General features: G+C 41.6%; 1 protein-coding gene across 1 annotated transcript in view; it reads right to left on the bottom strand.

The window, feature by feature from the left end:
• Positions 1 to 18,897, bottom strand: part of LOC131084961 (ras and Rab interactor 3-like) — a 153,955-nt gene extending 135,058 nt beyond the window's left edge. The window contains exons 1-2 of the mRNA XM_058026719.1: positions 18,528 to 18,897; positions 16,151 to 16,261 (exon numbers count right to left, since the gene is read on the bottom strand). Coding sequence (XP_057882702.1) covers positions 16,151 to 16,261; positions 18,528 to 18,684 — 268 coding nt within the window. The 5' untranslated portion in view covers positions 18,685 to 18,897. The remainder of the gene's footprint in view (positions 1 to 16,150; positions 16,262 to 18,527) is intronic.
• Positions 18,898 to 20,564: the final 1,667 nt, after the last annotated feature.

The following is a 20,564-nucleotide window of genomic DNA, read 5'->3' as shown; positions in this document are numbered from 1 at the left end:
TCTCACACCTCACTGGTCACTAATTCAAGGAAGTATCACCTCTCCTAAAAAACCCAAAGGATACAGACTGTAACTATGTCAACTACAGCCCTAAAGTTGATTCATACAGCCGAGCGCTTTTGCATCTTTGCACATTTACTACTAAGTCTGTCCAAAATGAGTGAGAAAGTATTGCTAGCAAGGCAAAACAGCTCCACAGTGCCCCACAAGAACTGCTAATTTCTGAACATGAGTTTTCTCCTAGACTCAGAGACTTTTGCTCTCTGCTCCTTTACTGTCCCTCATCTGCTCCTTGTGTCTTCTGTGAAAGATTCTGCAGTGAGGGCAACTCATCCACTTGCCAAAAGCTCCTTTTATTTTTGAAAGTCCTCATCAAATTTAATGGACACACTGCAGGTATAATTTAGGCTTGCAGACCTACATAATTTCAGAAAGAAAATACAGTTCTTCTAAAACACAGCAGAAAGTTTTATTTAACTTTTCCCTACTGCTGAAGTGCAAAGATACCCAGGTACCTAAGGATGCACTTGGTGAGATTGGCAGAGACCTCCAACTCCAACTTAAACCCAGAGAAACTGAGCACATTTACTCCAAAAAGTCCTTGGAGAATCTGTCTACACCTAAGTATTGAGGTGCTGAAAAATCCCACTCTAGATCCCACTTCCCTTTCCTGTTCAAGGGAATTTTCCTTACTGACTTTTATGAGAATGGAATCTATTAGTTTTTAGTAATATACCCAGTTATTTCACTGTCAGAGATTTTCTGTGAACAATTCCTATGGACAGGTGTACAACTCACACTACAAGAACATTTTGCTTTATTACACTGCCAGTATCTGTTCCACAGCTTTGGATGCACAAAAATAGGTAAAGAAATTAAACCTTAAGGATGACACAGTGCTTTCAGACCACAGAGAACACTTTCTAACGTCATCTGGCAATTTTCCACAGGCCAAGGACAACAAACAGCCTCAAACACAGATTTACAGTTTCTGTTTTACCACCCAAAGTCATCTAACAAGATTCAAGGTACTTCTGAGCACTAGACAGCCCAGTAAAATCAGTTTTCATCATCTGAGAGGGAAACACTTCTAGCAATGGTTACTTTGCTTTCCACCAGACAAATTAGTTTCACTGTGATCTTTTCAGATGTATAACCCATGAATTTTAAGTTGGTTGTAAAAGTCCACAGACATGCAATTTAGCATCTTCCAAGATTTAAACACTCTTCTAGAAAAGCAACTGTAATAGTTTTGAAATGTCCCTTCCCTTGGTTCCCTTCCTTCCTCCTCCTTATCTATACACAAACAGTTCTGATGACACAGGGATAAGTCAGTATTTAACAATTAAATTGAGCATGTCAATGTTTTTACTATATCATTAACAGAGGAAATATAAACACCTGACTGTAATTATGATTGTCTGACTTAATATCAGATGTAAAATTACAAAAAATCTCCAAAAACTGTTATGTAGCCCTATTGTGAAAGAAAAATGATTTCACAGAAAATAACGAGTAAACTTTAACTTTTTCCTCTTTGTAAGGTACATTAGTAATATGAATCGAGAATAATGTCTGAGAATGCCAAAATCAAGGATATTTCTCCCAGTGGAATTAAGACTTTAATACTTTGCCTTTGATCTGAATTACACAGTATTCTTTAAATCCAAGAGCACAAAATTCCAGACTTCCGTAAATAACCTGAAGCCTGCTAGCACAAATCTGCCAACTAACAAATCCCTCTTCATCTCTCCAAAGGCTGCATTTTTAAAGGTCATTAGATGGTCAGCTCCCACACTAGATTTACAGACCATGTAAATATAACAGACAAAAGACATATAAAATCTCCATTCCCTATTTTGAGTAGCAGTGCTTCTGAAGAGTGTATCATCCCTCATGTAAATCAGAGAAATTGCATGCAGGAAATTTTCACAGGCAATAATAGCAAGATCCTAACTTTTACACTGGATAAGGCAGTGCTGAATTTGCTGTGTTTGTAGGGGTACCACTGATGTGAAAAATGGCTTAGGTAGAGAGCACAACACCAAAATATTCCTCTAAAGAAGAAAAAACCCCAACAAACTCAAAACAAATTTCTGCCTAAGGCCCTGTTTTGTCTGAAACATGAATGATCCCAATGGATACTCAAGGCATTGGAAAGGTCTCAGTTCATAACAAGACCAACAACTTCAGGTCAATTACATGTTCAGTGTTAAAGTTCTGCATAATTGCTGTACTAAATCTGAATATTGGCTCAAGTGCGCCAAGTGAAATCCTGAATTAGATCCACCTTACTTAAAAATCTGCCCTTAAAACCAAAATGAATGCACTGTAGTGTGGAGTGTTGTTACAAACTTCCAGCTCCAGACAGCTTTGTCCTGAAGCAGAAATCCCTCCAGCTACTGCTGTGTGTGTGTCAGTACCTCAATCCCAACACTCCACACTTTTGGTTTCAAAAAGTAGATCAAGAAAATATAAACTGAACAAAAAGATAACCAAACACCTAAAGTAAATAAACACAAACATCTAAACCCAGACATACATTCAGATTAACTTTGCAAGCTTGGACTATTCCCAGAATACTGAAGTGTGACCATGTTTGCATGGGTCATTTCACTTCAGCTCTGCCTCCAGCCTGTCCTCAACGCTATGCGGGAGGTTTACACTAATCAGCTTTTTCTGAAGTTTAAATTGCAGCATCACATCAACAGCTGTTACACAACATCAAGAAATAGGAGCTTGTGCTGATTTATGAAAGCCAACCTGGTGCTTTTTTAAAGCTTCTGAATTAGCAGATATTTTTCCCCATAAAATTATTCAACATTATCACGTTAAATATTATAGTTAAGAACTAATAAATACAGTGATGCATGATGTTATAAAAAGCCAGAGTTATTTTACAGTTAGCATAAACTTACCAGCAATTAAGACCTTACAACACTAGGATACTTCTCTCAGCTTTAATTGTGTGTTTGTAACTTCATTTATTGGAGAGTGAAGGCTTTTCCAAAAGGGAGAAAAAGTATACTGCTTTCCCAAGTTTGTTTTAAAGAAAATCAAATTATCTTCTCATAAAGCACACACCATACAGCTCAACAACCAAGAAAGCCAAATTCCAAATTTCTGTTCTTGGATTTTGTTACTTTGCAGCTGTAAAGCATCTGGCACTCACAGCAGCATCTGAAGGAACACCTATGGCATTTAAGCCTTTTACATTCTTTGAAAATCTTTCAGATTACAGAATTTTTCTCTTAAAGGAAAAATAGGGGGGAAAAAAAACAAAATAGAGAGAAAATGGAGTTAAACATGTATCTAGTCAAAGCAATCATGTATTCACATACCAGTCTTCAGAAAGAATCAAAACATAGTGTAACTCTTGTTAATCTCATAATTGCAAGAGGCTTTTACCCATGGCTGTTAAATAATACGATCCAAATGCCTCTTCAAGATTAAGTATATAAAGTCACTGTGCAACTAAAATAGCAAGACACCAAAGGCTATGCTGCACCATTTGCATAAAGAAGAGAAAGATTACTATTGTTTCCTTAATATTGGAAGTACATTTACTAGCAGAATATAAATGCAGTCTTTGGAAATGTAATGACTCTAACTTTGAATTTTTTACTCCTGAATTTTTACTCCCAATGTGATTACATTACTTTACAACAAGCAATCTATTTGCTTTTCCCATATAAAACATCCATTTTACAGACAGAAAAGAAGGAAAGGTATTTTTGCAGAGGGAAAAAATAAATAATCAGAGCAATGAACTGAATAATCTCAGGGCAAGAAACAGGTGCCTCATTAACATGCTACATCATATTTACATTTACTCTAAATCAGAATTTATATTGTGGCACCTAAGTAGTGCTAAATCTACCATTGGGAAATCCAATATCATCCTCACTCTCTATGGAGAACAAGGTTTACTACTTTGAAGATGCTTTCCATGTTCAGAGCCCAATCTAAATAGGTAATATTTGTAGAAGGAATAGAGGTCAAGGTTCCCTGCTAGTGTTGAATTATATTTTTGGTCCCTGGGGAATAAAAAAAAAAAAAAAAGGATTTTTTTCTGGAGTGAAGGAATAAAAGGTAAAGTTCCACAGAAATTCACTGCTGCAGGCACAGCTAGAATTGAGGATTTTCTGGTCCCCATATCACACTGAAACATGGGATCTCAACCTCTTGCAGTAAAGACCTGTGTATAAGGTTGTTGTACATCTCTGTACATTTCATGTCAATGCTACTGATTCTACAGCTACTATAATAAAATTATACTGCCATTATAACAAGAGATTCACAAAATATCTATTACTTACAAAATTAGATGCAAGATTTTGTCACAAAAATACTCTAAATACTACTACTACTACTCTACTCTCTCCAGTTAGTACTTAGTGGCTGAACTTAGTCTTCTATACAAAACAAATGATAATCTGGTGTCTTACAACAATGCTCAGTTAGGGGTGATGTCTGTAGGCACTCCAGAATCAGGACACTGACCCTACTATAGTCTGAGCCCAGAGAGATGCCACAAGGCTTAGCACAGACAGGCACACAGCCATTGTCCAACAGAGCCATTTCCCCGATACACCTTGGATACAGGAGGGTCTCATCTCTTCCCGAGTTATCAGATGTGCAGCCTCTCACAGCTGAAAACCCTTTGGAGGATGGAGTTACCCACAGAGCTGAGCCCTTGGCAGGAAGCATCCTCAGAGATTCCCCAGAGCTCTGCTGCAGTGCTCAATTCACAGTTCAGCCTGGAATCAGCAATAGAGCATGACCAAAATATTTGGAATTGGTTGCTGAATGGAAGAATTTTAGTTGTGAAGATTACAATTTTAGTTGTAAGAAGCATAGAGTACATAGATTATTATTCCCACCTGTAATTTCATCCAAGAATAATAGTAATGCTTGTAGCATTTGTGCAGTATCCAATCCAGCAACGGGTAGAATGAAGGAGAAAACATCGAATTTTGAAAGTCTCCAACAAAACCAAAAGAATCTGCAAATTATTTCATGTACTCCACCAAATCTGAACAATTTCAAAAACCACTGAGCTTATATAGAAACTTCTGTAGTACTTTTTAAGACACAGAAAATCTTGTATGATATGGTCAACAATCCTTTTTCAAAGTAACATATTTCTTACAGGTATAAAACCAATTTGCACATGTATCTAAGGAGCAACTGGTGAAACACTGAGTAAAAAGAACTTCACAAGTAGTTAGTTAGCAGAGACTTAATAATTCTTTAGCCAGTCTGCATTTTTTTCTTTAAAGCAAATTAGAGTCGAGAGTGCAAAGTCTGTATCGTCACTGCTCCCAGTTGTAAGCACTCCTTTCAACCCAGGCAATTTGAGGTTTTGCTACCTCCTAGACCACATGAAATATATTGACTATTTTGACTTTCAAACCCCCCTAAGACAATAGAAAAATAAACTGAGTTGGGTGACCAGGCTTGGCGCTGTTCAGAAGATAACAGTGAACCAAGTTGACTAATTTCCCATTACCAGTCTTGCAGAGAAAGCAGCCCAGCTCCAACCTTTAATTACCTAAGTAGTACTTACTAAACTTAGTTGCCCTAAATATCCACAGATTAAAGCAGTTCTGGAGATGATCCTAGATAGTCTTTCCAAGTAAGAACTCCCCCATCACGTGCTATTACTAAACAATCCTGTACAACCAAGTAACTATAGTAAACACACGGTATTGAAAAACACAATTGATTAACTGACTACCTTCAAATCTGCAGTACATATTCTGCACTCTAAAGTCAATTGGTCTAAAAACCCTCCCTTCATGCTCCATGAAATATAAAAAAATAGTTTTCAAAGAGCTTTGAGTCAGGCACAAGCACAGGTTTGTTCACACATGAGAAAATACTGACCATTTTCTTTCCCTTTTCAGCCTGTAAGCAGCAAGATGTCCTCATTTTAGGTAGGGCAACAGTGTTGGCTTTTTACACAGTCCCTCACACAGTGGTCTCAAAAAGCATTCCCCAGTGGTAGAAACATCACCAGAGCAGAGACCTGCAACCCCCCTAGCCACAACTTTTTATCTCCATTCTCTGCGGAGAGCAGTTGGCCCAAAGATGGGTCAGCCAGGAACACACTCACCCTCTTCTATGGAGCAGCTAGGAAGACCTATATATTCCAAGACTTCTTCTCCCTCTATGTGGAAGACATGAAGTGCTCTGTAGTGCAGCACTGAGCCACCAGTTTTAACTTGCTGTGAAGTTCTAATGCTTTACTTTCTGTGAGAAGTTGCATCTTTCATTTTAATAAGCACAATAAAAGAGTCAAATCATGAGCTGACCAGGAAGGAGTGCTGATGGTGGCATGGAGCTCCAAGCTCAATGAACTTAACATGGCTACAATTTATGATTATGTGGGGGAGAAATGGAGCTTAGCTACTGACCTTCTCCTCAGACTTAGCCAAAGTCACTTTGCCTTTTTTCAGTCTTCTTTTCCTTGTTCATTTTCATCAGGCACTCTTGGGGCCTACCACTGCATCTCATAACAAGGACAGACAACACTGTAGCTCTACAGGGACCTTCCACCCTCAACCAGCAAAACACCACTGAAACAGGACTAATTAATATGCTAGCTTTGACTTCTTCTCTGTCTAGCCAGTCCTGGCAGGCCAATTTCTCAGAGCACCACAGTAGTCATGGCTCCTCAAGTGAGATTCAAGAAAGGAGAGATTGATTATATTCCAGATAAGTTTCTTTCACCTTCTGCTCTGAAAGCATCTGCATAAAAATAACCAAAAAAAAAAGGTAAATAGACACTGGAAGCATCTCAGAGTATCAGTGCAGGTAAAGGAAGCAGACAAAGGATAGCAGCAAGAGAGAAGAGCAAGGCTGGCAATGAGCTACAGAAGGTAAGAAAAAACCTTACAATTTTAGGCAACAGCATCCAAAGACCCTATGGAGGGGTTTAAAAACACATTACATAATCAAGTAAAGAATGTAGAATGTAACCTTTACAAAGGCATGAAAAGGGACAAAGTTCTTATGAAAGAACTAAACCAGAAATATCATCCCACCATCTAAATCTGTAGGGCCGAGCCTCAGCTGCTGTAAACTATTGTGGTTGTACTGATGGGAGAGTTAAGGGAGCACAGACATTCTCCCTGAGGCTCCAAGCAACTGCCTCTCTCAGAGAGTCAGGTTTGTTCTAGGAGCTCACAAAACTCAAAGCACAAGCTGATTCACAGTAAATGGGGGGAGTGGGTAATAAATCTATTCTCCACATTTCAGTCAATTTAAACTTCTAAATATAAATTTCATTCAAAAAGTCCATTCCAGAAGCTTAAATGTTTCCCACCATCTGTGAATATCTTACAGCTTGCTATTAAAAGGCTTAAATACCTTTGAATAGCAATAGATTCAAATCACATTGCCCTCAACTCACTAAACAACTGAATGCATCACATGCAGAGGAAAAGTAATTCATCAGGTTTAGGCAATCTCTGAGAGTTTTCCAACAAGCATGTATGGAAACTGAACAGGCAAAACCTAAATTATCCTCTTCTTGCTTACAGGAAGGCACATTTACCACTGTTCCTCAATATGGGTAGATAGTGTCACCCTCAGCACTGTTAATGTAGCACCTGTTATTAACATTAAACTATTAATCTCATGTTGAAACATAAAGAAACAATTGGCTGACAACATACACATGGATACCTGCATTCCATCTGAAGCGTTTGCTCTGCTGTACTTCAACATCCAGCAGAACTCCAGCAGGAGATCTGACTCAGTTTCTACGCTTAGTACAATTTCTACTAGCAGGTCTTCAATGTCTGTCAACTTCAAAGAATAAAGAAAACCACTACTCCTTACTGCCTGAAAGTCTTGCCTCCTTGATGCCAGCTGAATTGTCAGCAGGTTCATAGGGTATTTTCACCCTGCTGGGTGGGTAACCACATCTATTCTGTAAAATGTCATTGGCATAAAGAATACAGAACTAAATACAGATGATAAAATTTTGTAATTTCACAAAAAAAACAATTATAAAGGTTCTTATCAGAAATATTAGCAGAACAAAGTTTAAAACTAATTTACTGTAATTTCTTGCCCAACCAAAATCAAACCTCTCTCTACATTTTGATTTTTCACTCTATTTTATCACTTTCTCTGCTTCCTACTTCCCAGGGCCTACCTTTTTGCCTTGCAATTCCCAAGATTCTCCCATGGTTCACCATCCAATTTCAGTCTCCCTTCATTCACATGTCTCTTTCATCTATCCTCCAACTCCAGAATGCCTGACAGGATAATCTCAGTCTTTCTACCACAGAGTTACAACCTCCAGATTTCTCTATCCCTCTTGCAGCTTCTGGTGACAATCTCCTCTCTCCAGGTGCTTTTCACACTCTGCTTCCCTGCAGCTCAATTCTGCACTTGTAGAGTTTTGTCTGAATCCTCCTTGGACACTGGTGGTCCAAGTGACACTGGTGAAACACCGATTGCAGAGAGATGCAGAAAGGAATCCAGAGTTTTCGCATCTGTCAAGCAGCCCAGAATCCCATAAAGACTGTGCTAGGCAGCCCCTACAGTGTGGATTAATGCTCACAGGCTGATTTACAAGGCCTTCTCAACCCACTTCCTACAACAGCAAAGTCAGCTCTGGGAGTAGCTGCACACCACATGAGGCAGGACAGCAGCGCTTTCAGTCTCAGCTGCCATACAAGGTGACACAGAAATCAAAACTGCCATGGACAAGGACAGGTACACTTAAACACAGCTTTTATACCAACAGCACCATTTGCTAAGTAGGAAGTGGAGCAAAAATCTGTTGTCACCTTATTGCAGGGGCTCCATACTGTCGTCTCCTTATCACAAAAGTTCCACACCTCCTTGGTGTTTCTGCTGGGCAGCTCCTCAGAGCAATGCCTCTTTCTGCTTCACCAAGCAGCCACTGACTCCAGCTCCCTTCTCACCCAGCCACCCCACTCTTTTACAGCACTCTTCTTCTCACTGCTTACAGCTGTGGCCTGGTAAAGTCAGGCCTGTTCCTACTCTTTGATAATTGGCCCAGCTGCAACTCCTTAGGGGTAAGATTACTTTTTACACTATCTTTATTTTCTTATATTCTATCCCCCTAGACATATCTATAAAATGGTCCAACTCCCCAGTCACACCAGAGAACATACCCAAATACACACACATTATCCCCCACTAAAGGTGAGTCAGTCAGCAATACCATGGAGAGCTGCATGTCCAAGTCTTATTAACTTTGATTTTGAAATCCCTAATTCAGGATTTCAAATATGCCCTGAGTGAAATATAATTTATTTGATTTGCACATTACAGAACATCTCAGGTTGGATGGAACTTCAGGAGGTCCAAATATCATTTTTCCAGGAGCCTAAATCAAAACTGAGGTATCTGGATTTGAGTCTGTCATGTATTTCCTCTTTGACCTCAGGCCAATAATTTACACAGCTGCTCTCTGCCTGAGTTGTCTGCAGTTACAGAAAAAGAAATGTTGCACTATTACTACATTAATATCTGAGGAATGCCTAGGTAATATGGTTTGAAATACAGGCAAATCAGATATCTAAATATTAGAGCTGGGCTAATACAGGGAACTTGAGATCTTAGTCTAGCACTCCAGAGCATTCAGCCTGGATGTTTCAAGTATGAACCTGTGTTCACAGACATTACATTTAGTTCTGAAGTGGCTATATTTTAAAAATTTGGATTTTTGTTTCAGGCCTGCTTCTTGGTTCCAAAGCCTAGACTTAGCTTGTAAAAGTCTTTATCCACAATGTGCTTCAACTGGACCCAAGCCAACTGTAAATTAATCTGAGTCACATGAAATAAAGATTATATTAAGTAGTATTTTTACTAGCTTTAAGATTATACAGTAACATAAGAAAATACTATTTAATATGTTTTATTTGCCTTTGTTTACTACATCTCAACATGGCATTTTAGTCAGACCTTAATTTACTGTGTGTTAAACTGCTTCTAGCAAATTTGACACCTAAACCTGGCAAAATGAATAAATTACCCTGGAGTTCGTTTTCGGTTCTCAGCTCTCCAGGGGATGCTCCTGGCAGGTTGAGTCAAAGCACAGAGAAATGTTTGTCTTGTTTCTTTCTAGTATTTTGGATGCCAATTTTAATACACTGCTAGAAAATGAACAGCTCAGAGAGAAGGATGATTATTTTTCAAAATTTACGTTTAGTCAAAGCACGTTTCGTACACCGGTTCCCAAAAAAAAACCCAAAAAAACCCCAAAAAACCACCAGAAACAAACAAAACAATAAACAAACAAACAAACAAAACCCAACACAAATAAAAACCCCACCACTTTTTCCAATTAACTTCAATTACACCTACCTGCATAACCATTTAATACTCAAACACCCAAAGGCCATGCAAAGATGTCAGAAGTTCAATCTCAACCTAGGTGTGAATTCTGATTTAGGAGACTTGGCAGTCACAGCAGAAAAACTTGTGATAACATGTTTGTCATTTGCCATCAACTACCCATCTAAAAGTGGTTTTAAATTGTCACACTATCTATTTTCCCCAGAATCAGAAGCCATACAAATGAGATCACAATCAATAAAATTTACCACTCAGCACCTACAGGGACAAGAGGGAGTCTGGAATCGCTGGGTGAGGGGGAATAACCCAAAGCAGACCCAAAACAAATAAAACCCCACCAGCATATGACAAGTAGCTACAGAAATAAGCTACATGCCAGCTAATTAGTAAGTCTCACTAAGACAAATAAATACACATTCACAGGACATTGCACCTATATGTTCTGTGAATACTGTATGTATGAAGCAACTAAGAAATTGTTTCTTAAACCTTTCTTCATATACATTTCCTTTTAGGCCAACATGAAAATAGAATGTTTATGGCTGATAATTTCCTGGTCTTTGAGGGCATAACACACTGGAGTAACAAAATATTTTAAATCCATATGCATGCACTATCAATAAATCTGTCATATTACAATAGTTGCACATATTCTATGCATCAAGGCAGAGAGGAAGTCTGACTAATATGCCCATGGGAAATATTTGCAAATAACAGAACACAATAATTGTCTCTCAATGAGAGACATGAGACCGTGTCTCAATCTCAATGAGACCATGGTCTTTCTGTGCTAGGTATTGTATGAATGCATGGTAAGAGCACATGCAGGTCATGCTGAGCTTACCAATTCAGGCTGTTTGTGAAACTAAGGTTTACAATGAGATTATTAATACCACATCCTTAAAAGTGGTGGTCTGAGGCATTCACCCCTGCTACAAAATAGAAGTTTGATCTAGGGAAGATCATGAGCTCATTGTTTAAAAGAAATACATATTATCACATCATTTAAAGAAACTTTATATCAGCACAAAATTATATATTCCACCAGCCTTTATTACTCTAAGTTTATGATCTTATAGATTAAGGAAAAAAAGAATACATCAATCCAGCATGCTAAGAATTATGCACTTATAAGCTCTGTGTTTGTTAAATACAACTTATGGAAATCAATAGTTCCTATAGTGTCTTTACCACAAGTGGACAAGAAATAATGTTTTCTGCCCCTTTGGAAAATTACTTGGAAGAATCAGTCCTGTCTTCTCCAGTCATCATTGATTTTTGTAGAAAAAAAATAACAGGCCCTTGTTCTCTCTATGGTACGCTAACAAAACTGTCTAAGACTTCTCTAAGTTTCTCTAAGTTTCTCTACAATGCATGACATCTTATATGAGTCCCCAAGGTTATAACTAACTGTGTAAAATATACACAGACTTAATGACTTTGATCCTGACTCAGAACTCACACACATGCTGCTGGGAAACACACTTTTCTGTAGAGAACTGATACTTTCTCTCTCACTGCAGGTACACAAAGCACTGCTACATCGTGCATTTTAATGCTAAACTAAAAATGGAGCATGGCTCAGGAAGAAATGTCTTTCCCCCAGTCAACAATTCATCTTTACCCACTAACAGCAATGGAAGGAGCACACTTGAACCAAACTGCCACCTACTTAAAATCACTGTATCTCACGAACATGGTTGACAAACCACAGGCAGGAAAATCCCACTGCCTTTCTGTTTCAAGGCCACTCCCTAACTAGTGTCAGAAGACAATGGAAATATATTCCCATTTCTAATTCACAGGGGAAAAAAATTCTACCCATACACAGGGATTACTTGAAAATATTCACAAGAGCAAAGAGTCTGGCTCAGTTTTTTAGCAGCCTGACATGCCCCAGTGGAGGCACGTGGTATCATGACACCCAGTCACCCCACCTTTTATGTGCCCTGGAAACGTTACTTGGCGTTCTGGAGGACATGGAGTCATGGGAACATTCTGAAACAAGAGGCAAGCCATTGGAGCAGAGAAGCTACAAATCAGACTTTCTGGGCAGATGGCACTGCAAGCTAGCAAGCTGATGGCAGATGGAAGCGAGAGCTTGGATACGGCAAAAAAAATCGGTTGCAAACTAATGAGGTCTGTTAAGATGCTAGAGACAACTACTCCTCTTTTCTGATCCCTCTGCTTCAAGTGAGGGTCAGGTCAACTCCTCCTCCCACAGAAATCTACCCAGAGCCATGAGGAAAAGGTAGCTTGGTTGCCTTCCAGAGGAAGCCATCCAGAAAGTTACTCAATACCAAATAAATATACGACTTATAATTTAAAAATCCCAGGTTTTCATGAAATTTCTGAAGCCCAGAGCCTTCTACATACAATCTATAAGCCCTGTAGCCTCCAGGACAATATAAAGACCAGTATCTTACCAAAGCAGAGAAGCTTTCAACAATGGGCAAGTTTAAAGCCAGGTATGATCTTTAATAGAAAAATGCTACAGAACATGTTAACTGTGGTGAGGATTTGGTTTCGGTCCAGACTAGAACCAAGGTTGGCTTGGTGCTCCCAAGGCTCCACCTCCTTCCTGCAGCTAACCTACAGTTCCTTTGCTGCTATGGGATAGAGACAATCTATAACTCTTCATGACTGCAGAATACTACTATCAGAAAAAACATGGAACACCTCTTAAGATGTTCATGATTATAATTTCTGATGCAAAACCCCCAACTTTTCCTCTCCAGTCACATACAGGCACATACATGTATTTCCTTGTCCTCTTTCAGACTCCTCTGGTTCTTTTTTAAAGCAGCATTGTTGAGACTTTAGCATTTTTCCTCTTCTGATACAATTCCCCAGCAACATTATCAATCTTTGTGGAAGAACACAATACAAAATTATCTACTTCAGCAATGAGACTAATCTAAAACAGTGAAGACTATGTGAGCTTCTAGAAGATAGCAGCTCTCACAAGCTTCTACCATTACTTGTAGAATCTTAGAGTTTATATCCCAAGATATATTACAAAGGGTGAGGCTTTTCTTGCCAGTGTTGTGAAGTGCAGGGATCTCACGGTGTTATAAACTTCTACAGCTGCCTTTTCTAACAATTGAGGGGTTTTTTTCCACTTATACATTAAGCAAGAAAATCAAGTGAAGTGGTAAATGTATTAACTCCATTGAAAGCCTTTGGAAAAAGGAGGGTAAAGCTGAAGACTTGTGTGGGAAGCTAATGAAAAGGGAGTACAGCAATAGCACGAGGGATTAAAAGGCTCTCAGCAAGAACCTGCATTTCTCAAGGTACTATGAAATTCTTGTATCCTAAACACACACATAAAAACATCCACACAACAAAAGAAAACTGCTCTATACCATAGACACAGACATGCACTTGTACAGCCCCTCGTGCTCAGAGCAGACACAGAAATGACATAGGTGAGAGTAAGTACATCTCATAAAGGAGTCCACAGGAAACCGGGTATTCATATTCCAACTGAAAATCCACACTCTCACCCATCTTCTATGCAATCTCCACCAAGTCTATTGACCTTTCCTGGGACTTCTCTCTCTGTATCCATGTGATTACACAAGCTACATTCCCACAGAGATGAGCTCTGTTACTGGCTCCTTTCTGATAGGTGTTCCATCATTGCTCCCTTCTCATTACATGAAAAATCTCAATCCCTGGCTACCAGACAAGAATGAAAAAAAATAAATAGAAAAATAGCAAGTCAACATCCCATACACTAAAAAACAAAGCAACAAAAAACAAAGCAAAAAAAGAACACTACCCCAAGTCTACAGAAGTTGTTACAGAGCAATGACAATAATGGGTTCTCACGGACCCACTCCTGACCACAAACACCAACTTCAGCTATTTTCAGATGTTCCCTTTATTTGCAGCTTACATCTAGTCACTCCTACAGCATCTTAATTCCCCCTTCAGCTGCAGAAGATACACAATGATAAGCAGTACATAACTGCAGAATAACAGGAAGTGATTAAAAATGCTACAACTGCAATCCTGTGACAGATTTGATCTGTAAATCTGTGTTCTAACTGAAGAAACACTTTTTAAAAGAAAGGCTACTACCATTACTGTGACTAGAAATTATTAATTTAATGCAAGTCTTGTGATATTTTTCTTAAACTTCAGCATCCTGAGGCATATTTGGGCCTCCCCTGTGTCCATCTCTTGTGGTTACAGAGAAAAGTACACCTCAGAGACCTGAATTTCAGAAAGCACATCAAAATCAGCCAGCTGTATTTATCTATTCCAATTGTTCTTAAACTAATCTTATGGCTTTAGAAGAATGGAGGAAGCTCAACTATTTGTTTTAAACATGTGGAGAAGTCAGTATTGCTTCTGGAACTCCAACTCACATGCAAGCAGGTTTTTGCCTCGGTCGTTTTATCATATAATTGTGAAAAAGCTCTCATTCATGCTAAATGGAAGTCTCCACCAGAACTTTCACAGGTATCTTTCTGATCTAGCTTCTATAATTTTGTGGCCTTAATTGCCTTGACTCCAAGTGTGCTGACAAGTATGTGCTCAGACATGATCACATTGATGAATCCACACATTTGGAGGAAAATGAAAGAGGAGTGGGAAAGAATAGTATTTTTGACTATTCATCAAGAATCACTATGTGTGATACAAAGGTCCTTTTTGTATTATTTCTTGTTTGTTAACAACTTTGCCAGACAAATCAAGATCATCATAACTTTGCAGATGCAGAACATGGCAAACTGACCCACAAAGTTCTTAACAAGAGAATGGGGAAGCCCTTGGACATCAAGAGGATACAGTTAAAACTTTGGGACCCACACACTTTGAGCTATGCTCTTCCATTCCTCTCTCAGGTGTGTATGAGCTCACTAGTGACCCTCAGTCCATAGAACTGGCACCTCAGTATCACAACAAACACGTGAGAGAGGGCAGGAACACTGCTCCAAACTCTCCTAGTGCCTGGGGCTGACAGCATCCCAGAACTCATGCTGGCGAGAAGGAGCACACTCCACTGCCACCACAGAGTTTATCAAAGAGTCACATTAAAAAAAAAAATCTGAACTTTAAATTAACTTGGCTAGTGCCATTGGCAAAATGTCTCATCTCCCACACACCATAAACCACAGAGAGGCAAGGAGAGAGAGAAAGGAAATATACACTGGAAAGACAGATGGGAAGATGAAAGCATTGTGGACTAACACTGATACTAAAATGCATCATCCATTCCTGCCCTCAATCAATTCTCTTTGCTTGGCCAAGATAGACATCCTGAAGTAAAATGGATTCCAGGGTTTCCATATTACTTACCTCATCAATTCCCTCCACACAACATAAATTCCTATTCTGAATACACAGTTTATCACTAAACTAGCAAACCACGATTAACAGTGTAACAGAAATGAACATAAATCACTGAGCTCAGATGTCATCTAAAACACTGCATATTTAGCTACCCATAGTTTCAAGAGGAGCACACTCTCATGACTTGTGCAATATACATACATCAGCTGGACAGAAATGAATAATCACCGAAGGAACAAAGCTACAGAAATTGAATTGTGGGCACACTAGTCTCACAATGACCCTAAACATGCCTTTATCTGAACATTACCTTTTGCATTTGATACATAAAATCATGTCATTATGTAACACAACAAACCCCATTTCTACACAGAACAGTCCTGATTTTTGGGGTTTTTTAAGTTTAACAGTGATGTTTACACATCACCACAGCTTGGTCATGACAAAACTACCCAATACATCTCAAGAGCTTATAGGACACTGCAATGTCTTCCCATCTTACCTGGCTCTGTACAGTTCTTCTCTTCATGCGTCCCATTAGGTGATGCCATCAACCTTCTATTCCTCCATATTCCTGATATAATGCTTCTGTCGGCAACAGCTGATTCTTGGCCTATATTAAATAAGAAGACATTATGCCCACTAGCATCAATTTTTTCCTGCATCATCCCAGCTGGACTACAGGTGCCACAAACAAGGAGCATGGACAGACCACCAGAATGCAAATGGGGCAAAATTCAAGGTGTGACTGGAGCACATGCCAACAGACACGTGCTCCTAGCTCCAAAGGGTGCAGCTGGGTGCCATATCAGAGCTGTTGGCATGTTCTGGCTATCAGAGCTACCAGAACACTTGGCTGTGACCCACAGCAGGAAAATATTCTGCAGCAAGCAAATGCTGAAGCCTGTACCTGTGAAAGTCAACACTTGCAGCTCCTATAGATGAAATCAGCCCAGCTATGCTGACATGAGCAAAAATCACACTTCCATTTAGTCATCTGTACTTGCACATATTACATTACTGCTTTCATGAAAAAATAAAAATGCATATGGATATGTTCCAGTTACATTTTAGTTTGCTCTGAAGTTTTCAGTCTTGGCGATGCTTAATAATATCAAACCATTCCTAATTCGTCAAAGAAAATGGAAATCACAGTGAATTCTCATAAGACTTTAAAAAAATAAAAACTTTTTTAGAAATCAATGGAGCTTTTACCATAATGCATATTCCAGAAGCATTCTCAACAGAACCTGTTAGATAGAGTACAGGAGCACTTAGGAGATCATGTGCCATATGCAATTATAAAAACCAAAGAAAGAATAGAACCCCTTAATTAAACCACTTCCACCTCAATCTTATCCATTTCAAATGAACATATTGTAATAACAAAAATTCTTCCTTGGCCAATTTTAGAGTTTATACTATCATCATGTAATGCCTGTGTTTTCTTAGTGACTCCTGAAAAAATGAAATCTAGTTCGGAAGTTAGTTTTTCCATAATTAAATATTCTGAGCCACAATTGTAAGAAATATAGACAACAGATGGTCAGTGTTTATGGATAATATGTACTGTAAATTAGCCAGCTGAAAAAAAACCCTACCTGATACAGCATACTATCAAAAATTAGGTTATGAGGGATTTAGTTGATAACCCAGGAGATTAAAAACTTTCATTAGTCATGACATTTTTCATGAAAACCTAAAAAAGTTTTGGAAAACAACAACTGCAACAAAAAACATCCCTCAAGCTATGCAAACATATTCATACCCCCATTACTTGTTTCCAAGTTGAAAGTTTTAAGATGAGCAATATGCTAATATGGTCTAAGACACCGAATTCTTATATGGATGGCTTGTTGCCACCCTAGATACAGCTCAAACAAGCCAGGCAATAATTTGAGCACAAGAGCATTACAAACTATGACAAGTTCCAGCAGATTTTTCTTCCCTAAAGCACACACTTGAACTTCAGATTTAATTTCAGCAGATGACCCATCCTAACTGTGCTGAAATCTGAGTTTCTTATATTAAATGTAGATGCTCAGTGATGGGCTTAGTCGATTTTATTCCTAAATCTTCGAGGACTTTGGCAGCCCTACCTAGAGACCCAAGTGCTGTCCCAGCAACCTTACACTTTGTATTTGAGGGATGCAAAGCATATTGGAGGATGAGGGCCTGAAGCTGCATACTTACAGCCCAAACTGTGCCAGCAGGCAGAGGAGCAAATGGGAATGATACGGTTAATCATAAATGCATCAGTTTACCAATACAGCACATGCACAAATGATGCAAAAGACTCCGTTACAATACTCCCTCTATAAAACCTAAGATTAGCACCATTCCCAGCCTAAAATGCACAATTTTCTGTCAAATCTATACCGTAACAGGGGGACGGGTGTCGGAGGTGCGTGTGAGATTGAGAAAAGAAGCAGCTATAGCTGATGATGGAGGTTTACAACCTGAAGACAAAACCAAAGGCAGCCCGAAGTTGCAGAGGGAACCACAGGCGGCTGGAGAGAACTCCACTCTGATGCAGCGGCAGGGGGGAAACTCCTGCAGGGCCGCTCGCAGGCACAGCGCTGCCCCGCGATGCCCGGGCAGTGCCCGAGCCGAGGGGCGCGGCCCCGGGGAGCCCCGGACGAGCGGGGGCCAGCGCGGCAGCTTCCCCCTCAGCCGGGCAGCGGCCGCGCATCCTCCCGGCGCGGGGCTTGCTCCGGAGGGACCCGCGCTGCTCCCCCGCCTGCCCGCCCGCCGGGGCATTTCCACTGGGAGCCCCCAAGCGGGAACAGCCACCGCCGCCTGACCCCGCCGAGCCCCGGCAGCCCCGGGGCGGCTGCAGCCTGCCGGGGTGCGCCGGTCCCGCCGCCGCCGCCACTCACCCGCTCTGGAGAGCAGGCTGGACATGCACCAGGCGAAGAACAGGATGGCGCAGATGAAGCCCAGCTGCTGCAGCAGCATCTCCCGCCTCCTGCGAACTTTCCTCAGCATAAGCAGCATGGTCTTCGGAGGGGCGAGCGGCGTCTCCTCCAGCTCCATCGGAGCGAGCGCGGGCGCCGAGGGGGCGGCCAGTGGGTCGGTGGGGAAGCGGGGCTCACTCCCGGCGGCTTCCCGCGGACGGCTCCATTTCGGTCGGGCTGCAGCGCGAAGATAAGCCGATGCCCAGGGCCTCAGGTCGGCAGCGGCGCAGCGGAGGGAGAGGCAGGTGGCGGCGGGCGGGGAGGCGGCAGCAGCCCGGAGCGGGGGGGAGGCGCCGCGCTCAGGGGCCGGGCCGAGCCCCGCGCCCCATGGCCGGCGGCGGAGGAAGCAGCGCGGCGGCGCCCCGCGCTCCTCGGGCAGCGGCCGCCCCACAGCGCGCCGCGGGCTGCGACTCAGCGCCGAGGCACGGACACATCCATGCGGCTCCCTGCCCGCCCGGCCAAGTTTGAAGTTTATCCCTTTCCTCCCTCCCTCCCCCGCCGCCAGCCGTAGGCGGCAGGTGGGCGACTCAGCCGGCGCGGTGACAGCAGCTGCCAGCGGGCTCTGAGCGCGGCGCCGGGCGGGCACTCAGCCCCGGCGGGCGGCTCGGCCCCTTCTCCCCGCCCCTCTCCCGCAACTTTCTGGGTGCTCCTCCGGCACCCATGGCAACGCGCGTGTGCCCTCCCCCGCCGCCGGCCCGGGGGGAAGGCATTAAGTGTTGAAATTAATCCTTTTCCCCGCACGGCGCAGGAATGCCCGGCTCTCGGCGGCGCTGCGCGCAGGGCAGCGGGCAGCGGTAGGTGCCGCCGTGCCGAGGCGTGGGCCGGGGCCGGGCCGGGCGTCCTGAGGGGCTGCAGCGCCCCGGGGCTGGCGAGGGGCACCGGTGGCTCGGGGCTCTCCACCTGTCTCGGGAGATGCCTTTCAAGAGGGGTTCCATGGGGAGAATGGCGCTTCTGCGCCCAATTTGCGCTGCAACCAACGCGGGGTGCCTGGCATGGCAAATTAATCACCCATTTTGTGGAAGGGTGGTTAGTTCTAGGCTGTGCCACCAAGATTTCATTTCTTTTTTTTAACCAAAATTTTATGTTTACATTAATTAAGGGGTTACTGTCAGCCAACGAGTCGTGGGAACTTCCTCCTACAGCGCATCGGTTCTGTATCCTCCCAGAAAAGCATGGGATAGCACGTGTAGACAAACCAGGATTAATTCATCTGATCTTCTTTAGATACAGCGTTGGGTTTACGACAGAAGGCCTTTCAGGTGATTCCCTCTGGATCATTGTCTATATTCTTCAGAACATGCAACACATATCTGGCATTGTTTGTCATGGCTTCATAATTATAATACAAATATCCACGTAAACAAATAATCACCAATAAAATATCACCAATTCTCTGTTTTCCCATCATTGAAAGGTGTTTTCTAGTTTTGCTTGTGAATTCTATCCGCTACAGTAAGATGCAGAAGCACAATGCTCAGGATGCTGTGGTACACACTGCATGTGAAATTGCTCTGGATTCGTGCTGAAAACTGCCAACTGTCTCAAGTGCAAAAGGCATTACTCAAGCTGGAGAGCCAAAGAGGAGCAGTGGCGTTGGTGTTGTTGCTTCTTTACGTGAATGTAGCTACAGAAACTTGTGTTTCTTAACTGCCCAAGCTCCATGGGCACCTAGGCTCTTGTGGGCTTTTGACTTTCTGATTTACATTAAAGCAGGAAAACATGTCAGAAGAATGGCACTGAGACACGCTCCAGTCTCCTCTCTTTCATTCCCTTTATAGCTGCTGAGAGAGAAATGGTAACTGTGAGAGCTCTTGCCTACTGCACAAAAAGGTAATAGAGAAGATTGTAAATCAGGTTATGTCTCTTGATTTCTCTCCATGGCCAGATAGGAAATCTCAAAGTTGAACCCAGAACAGTGAAAGCTACCCCTGACCAAAAGAATTTACAGGCTAATTAGAC

The sequence above is a fragment of the Melospiza georgiana genome, chromosome 6, assembly GCF_028018845.1.
Source record: "Melospiza georgiana isolate bMelGeo1 chromosome 6, bMelGeo1.pri, whole genome shotgun sequence".
Classification (NCBI taxonomy): Eukaryota; Metazoa; Chordata; class Aves; order Passeriformes; family Passerellidae; genus Melospiza; species Melospiza georgiana.
The sequence above is the reverse complement of the archived record's forward strand: the minus strand, read 5'-3'. Positions and strand labels throughout refer to the sequence as shown.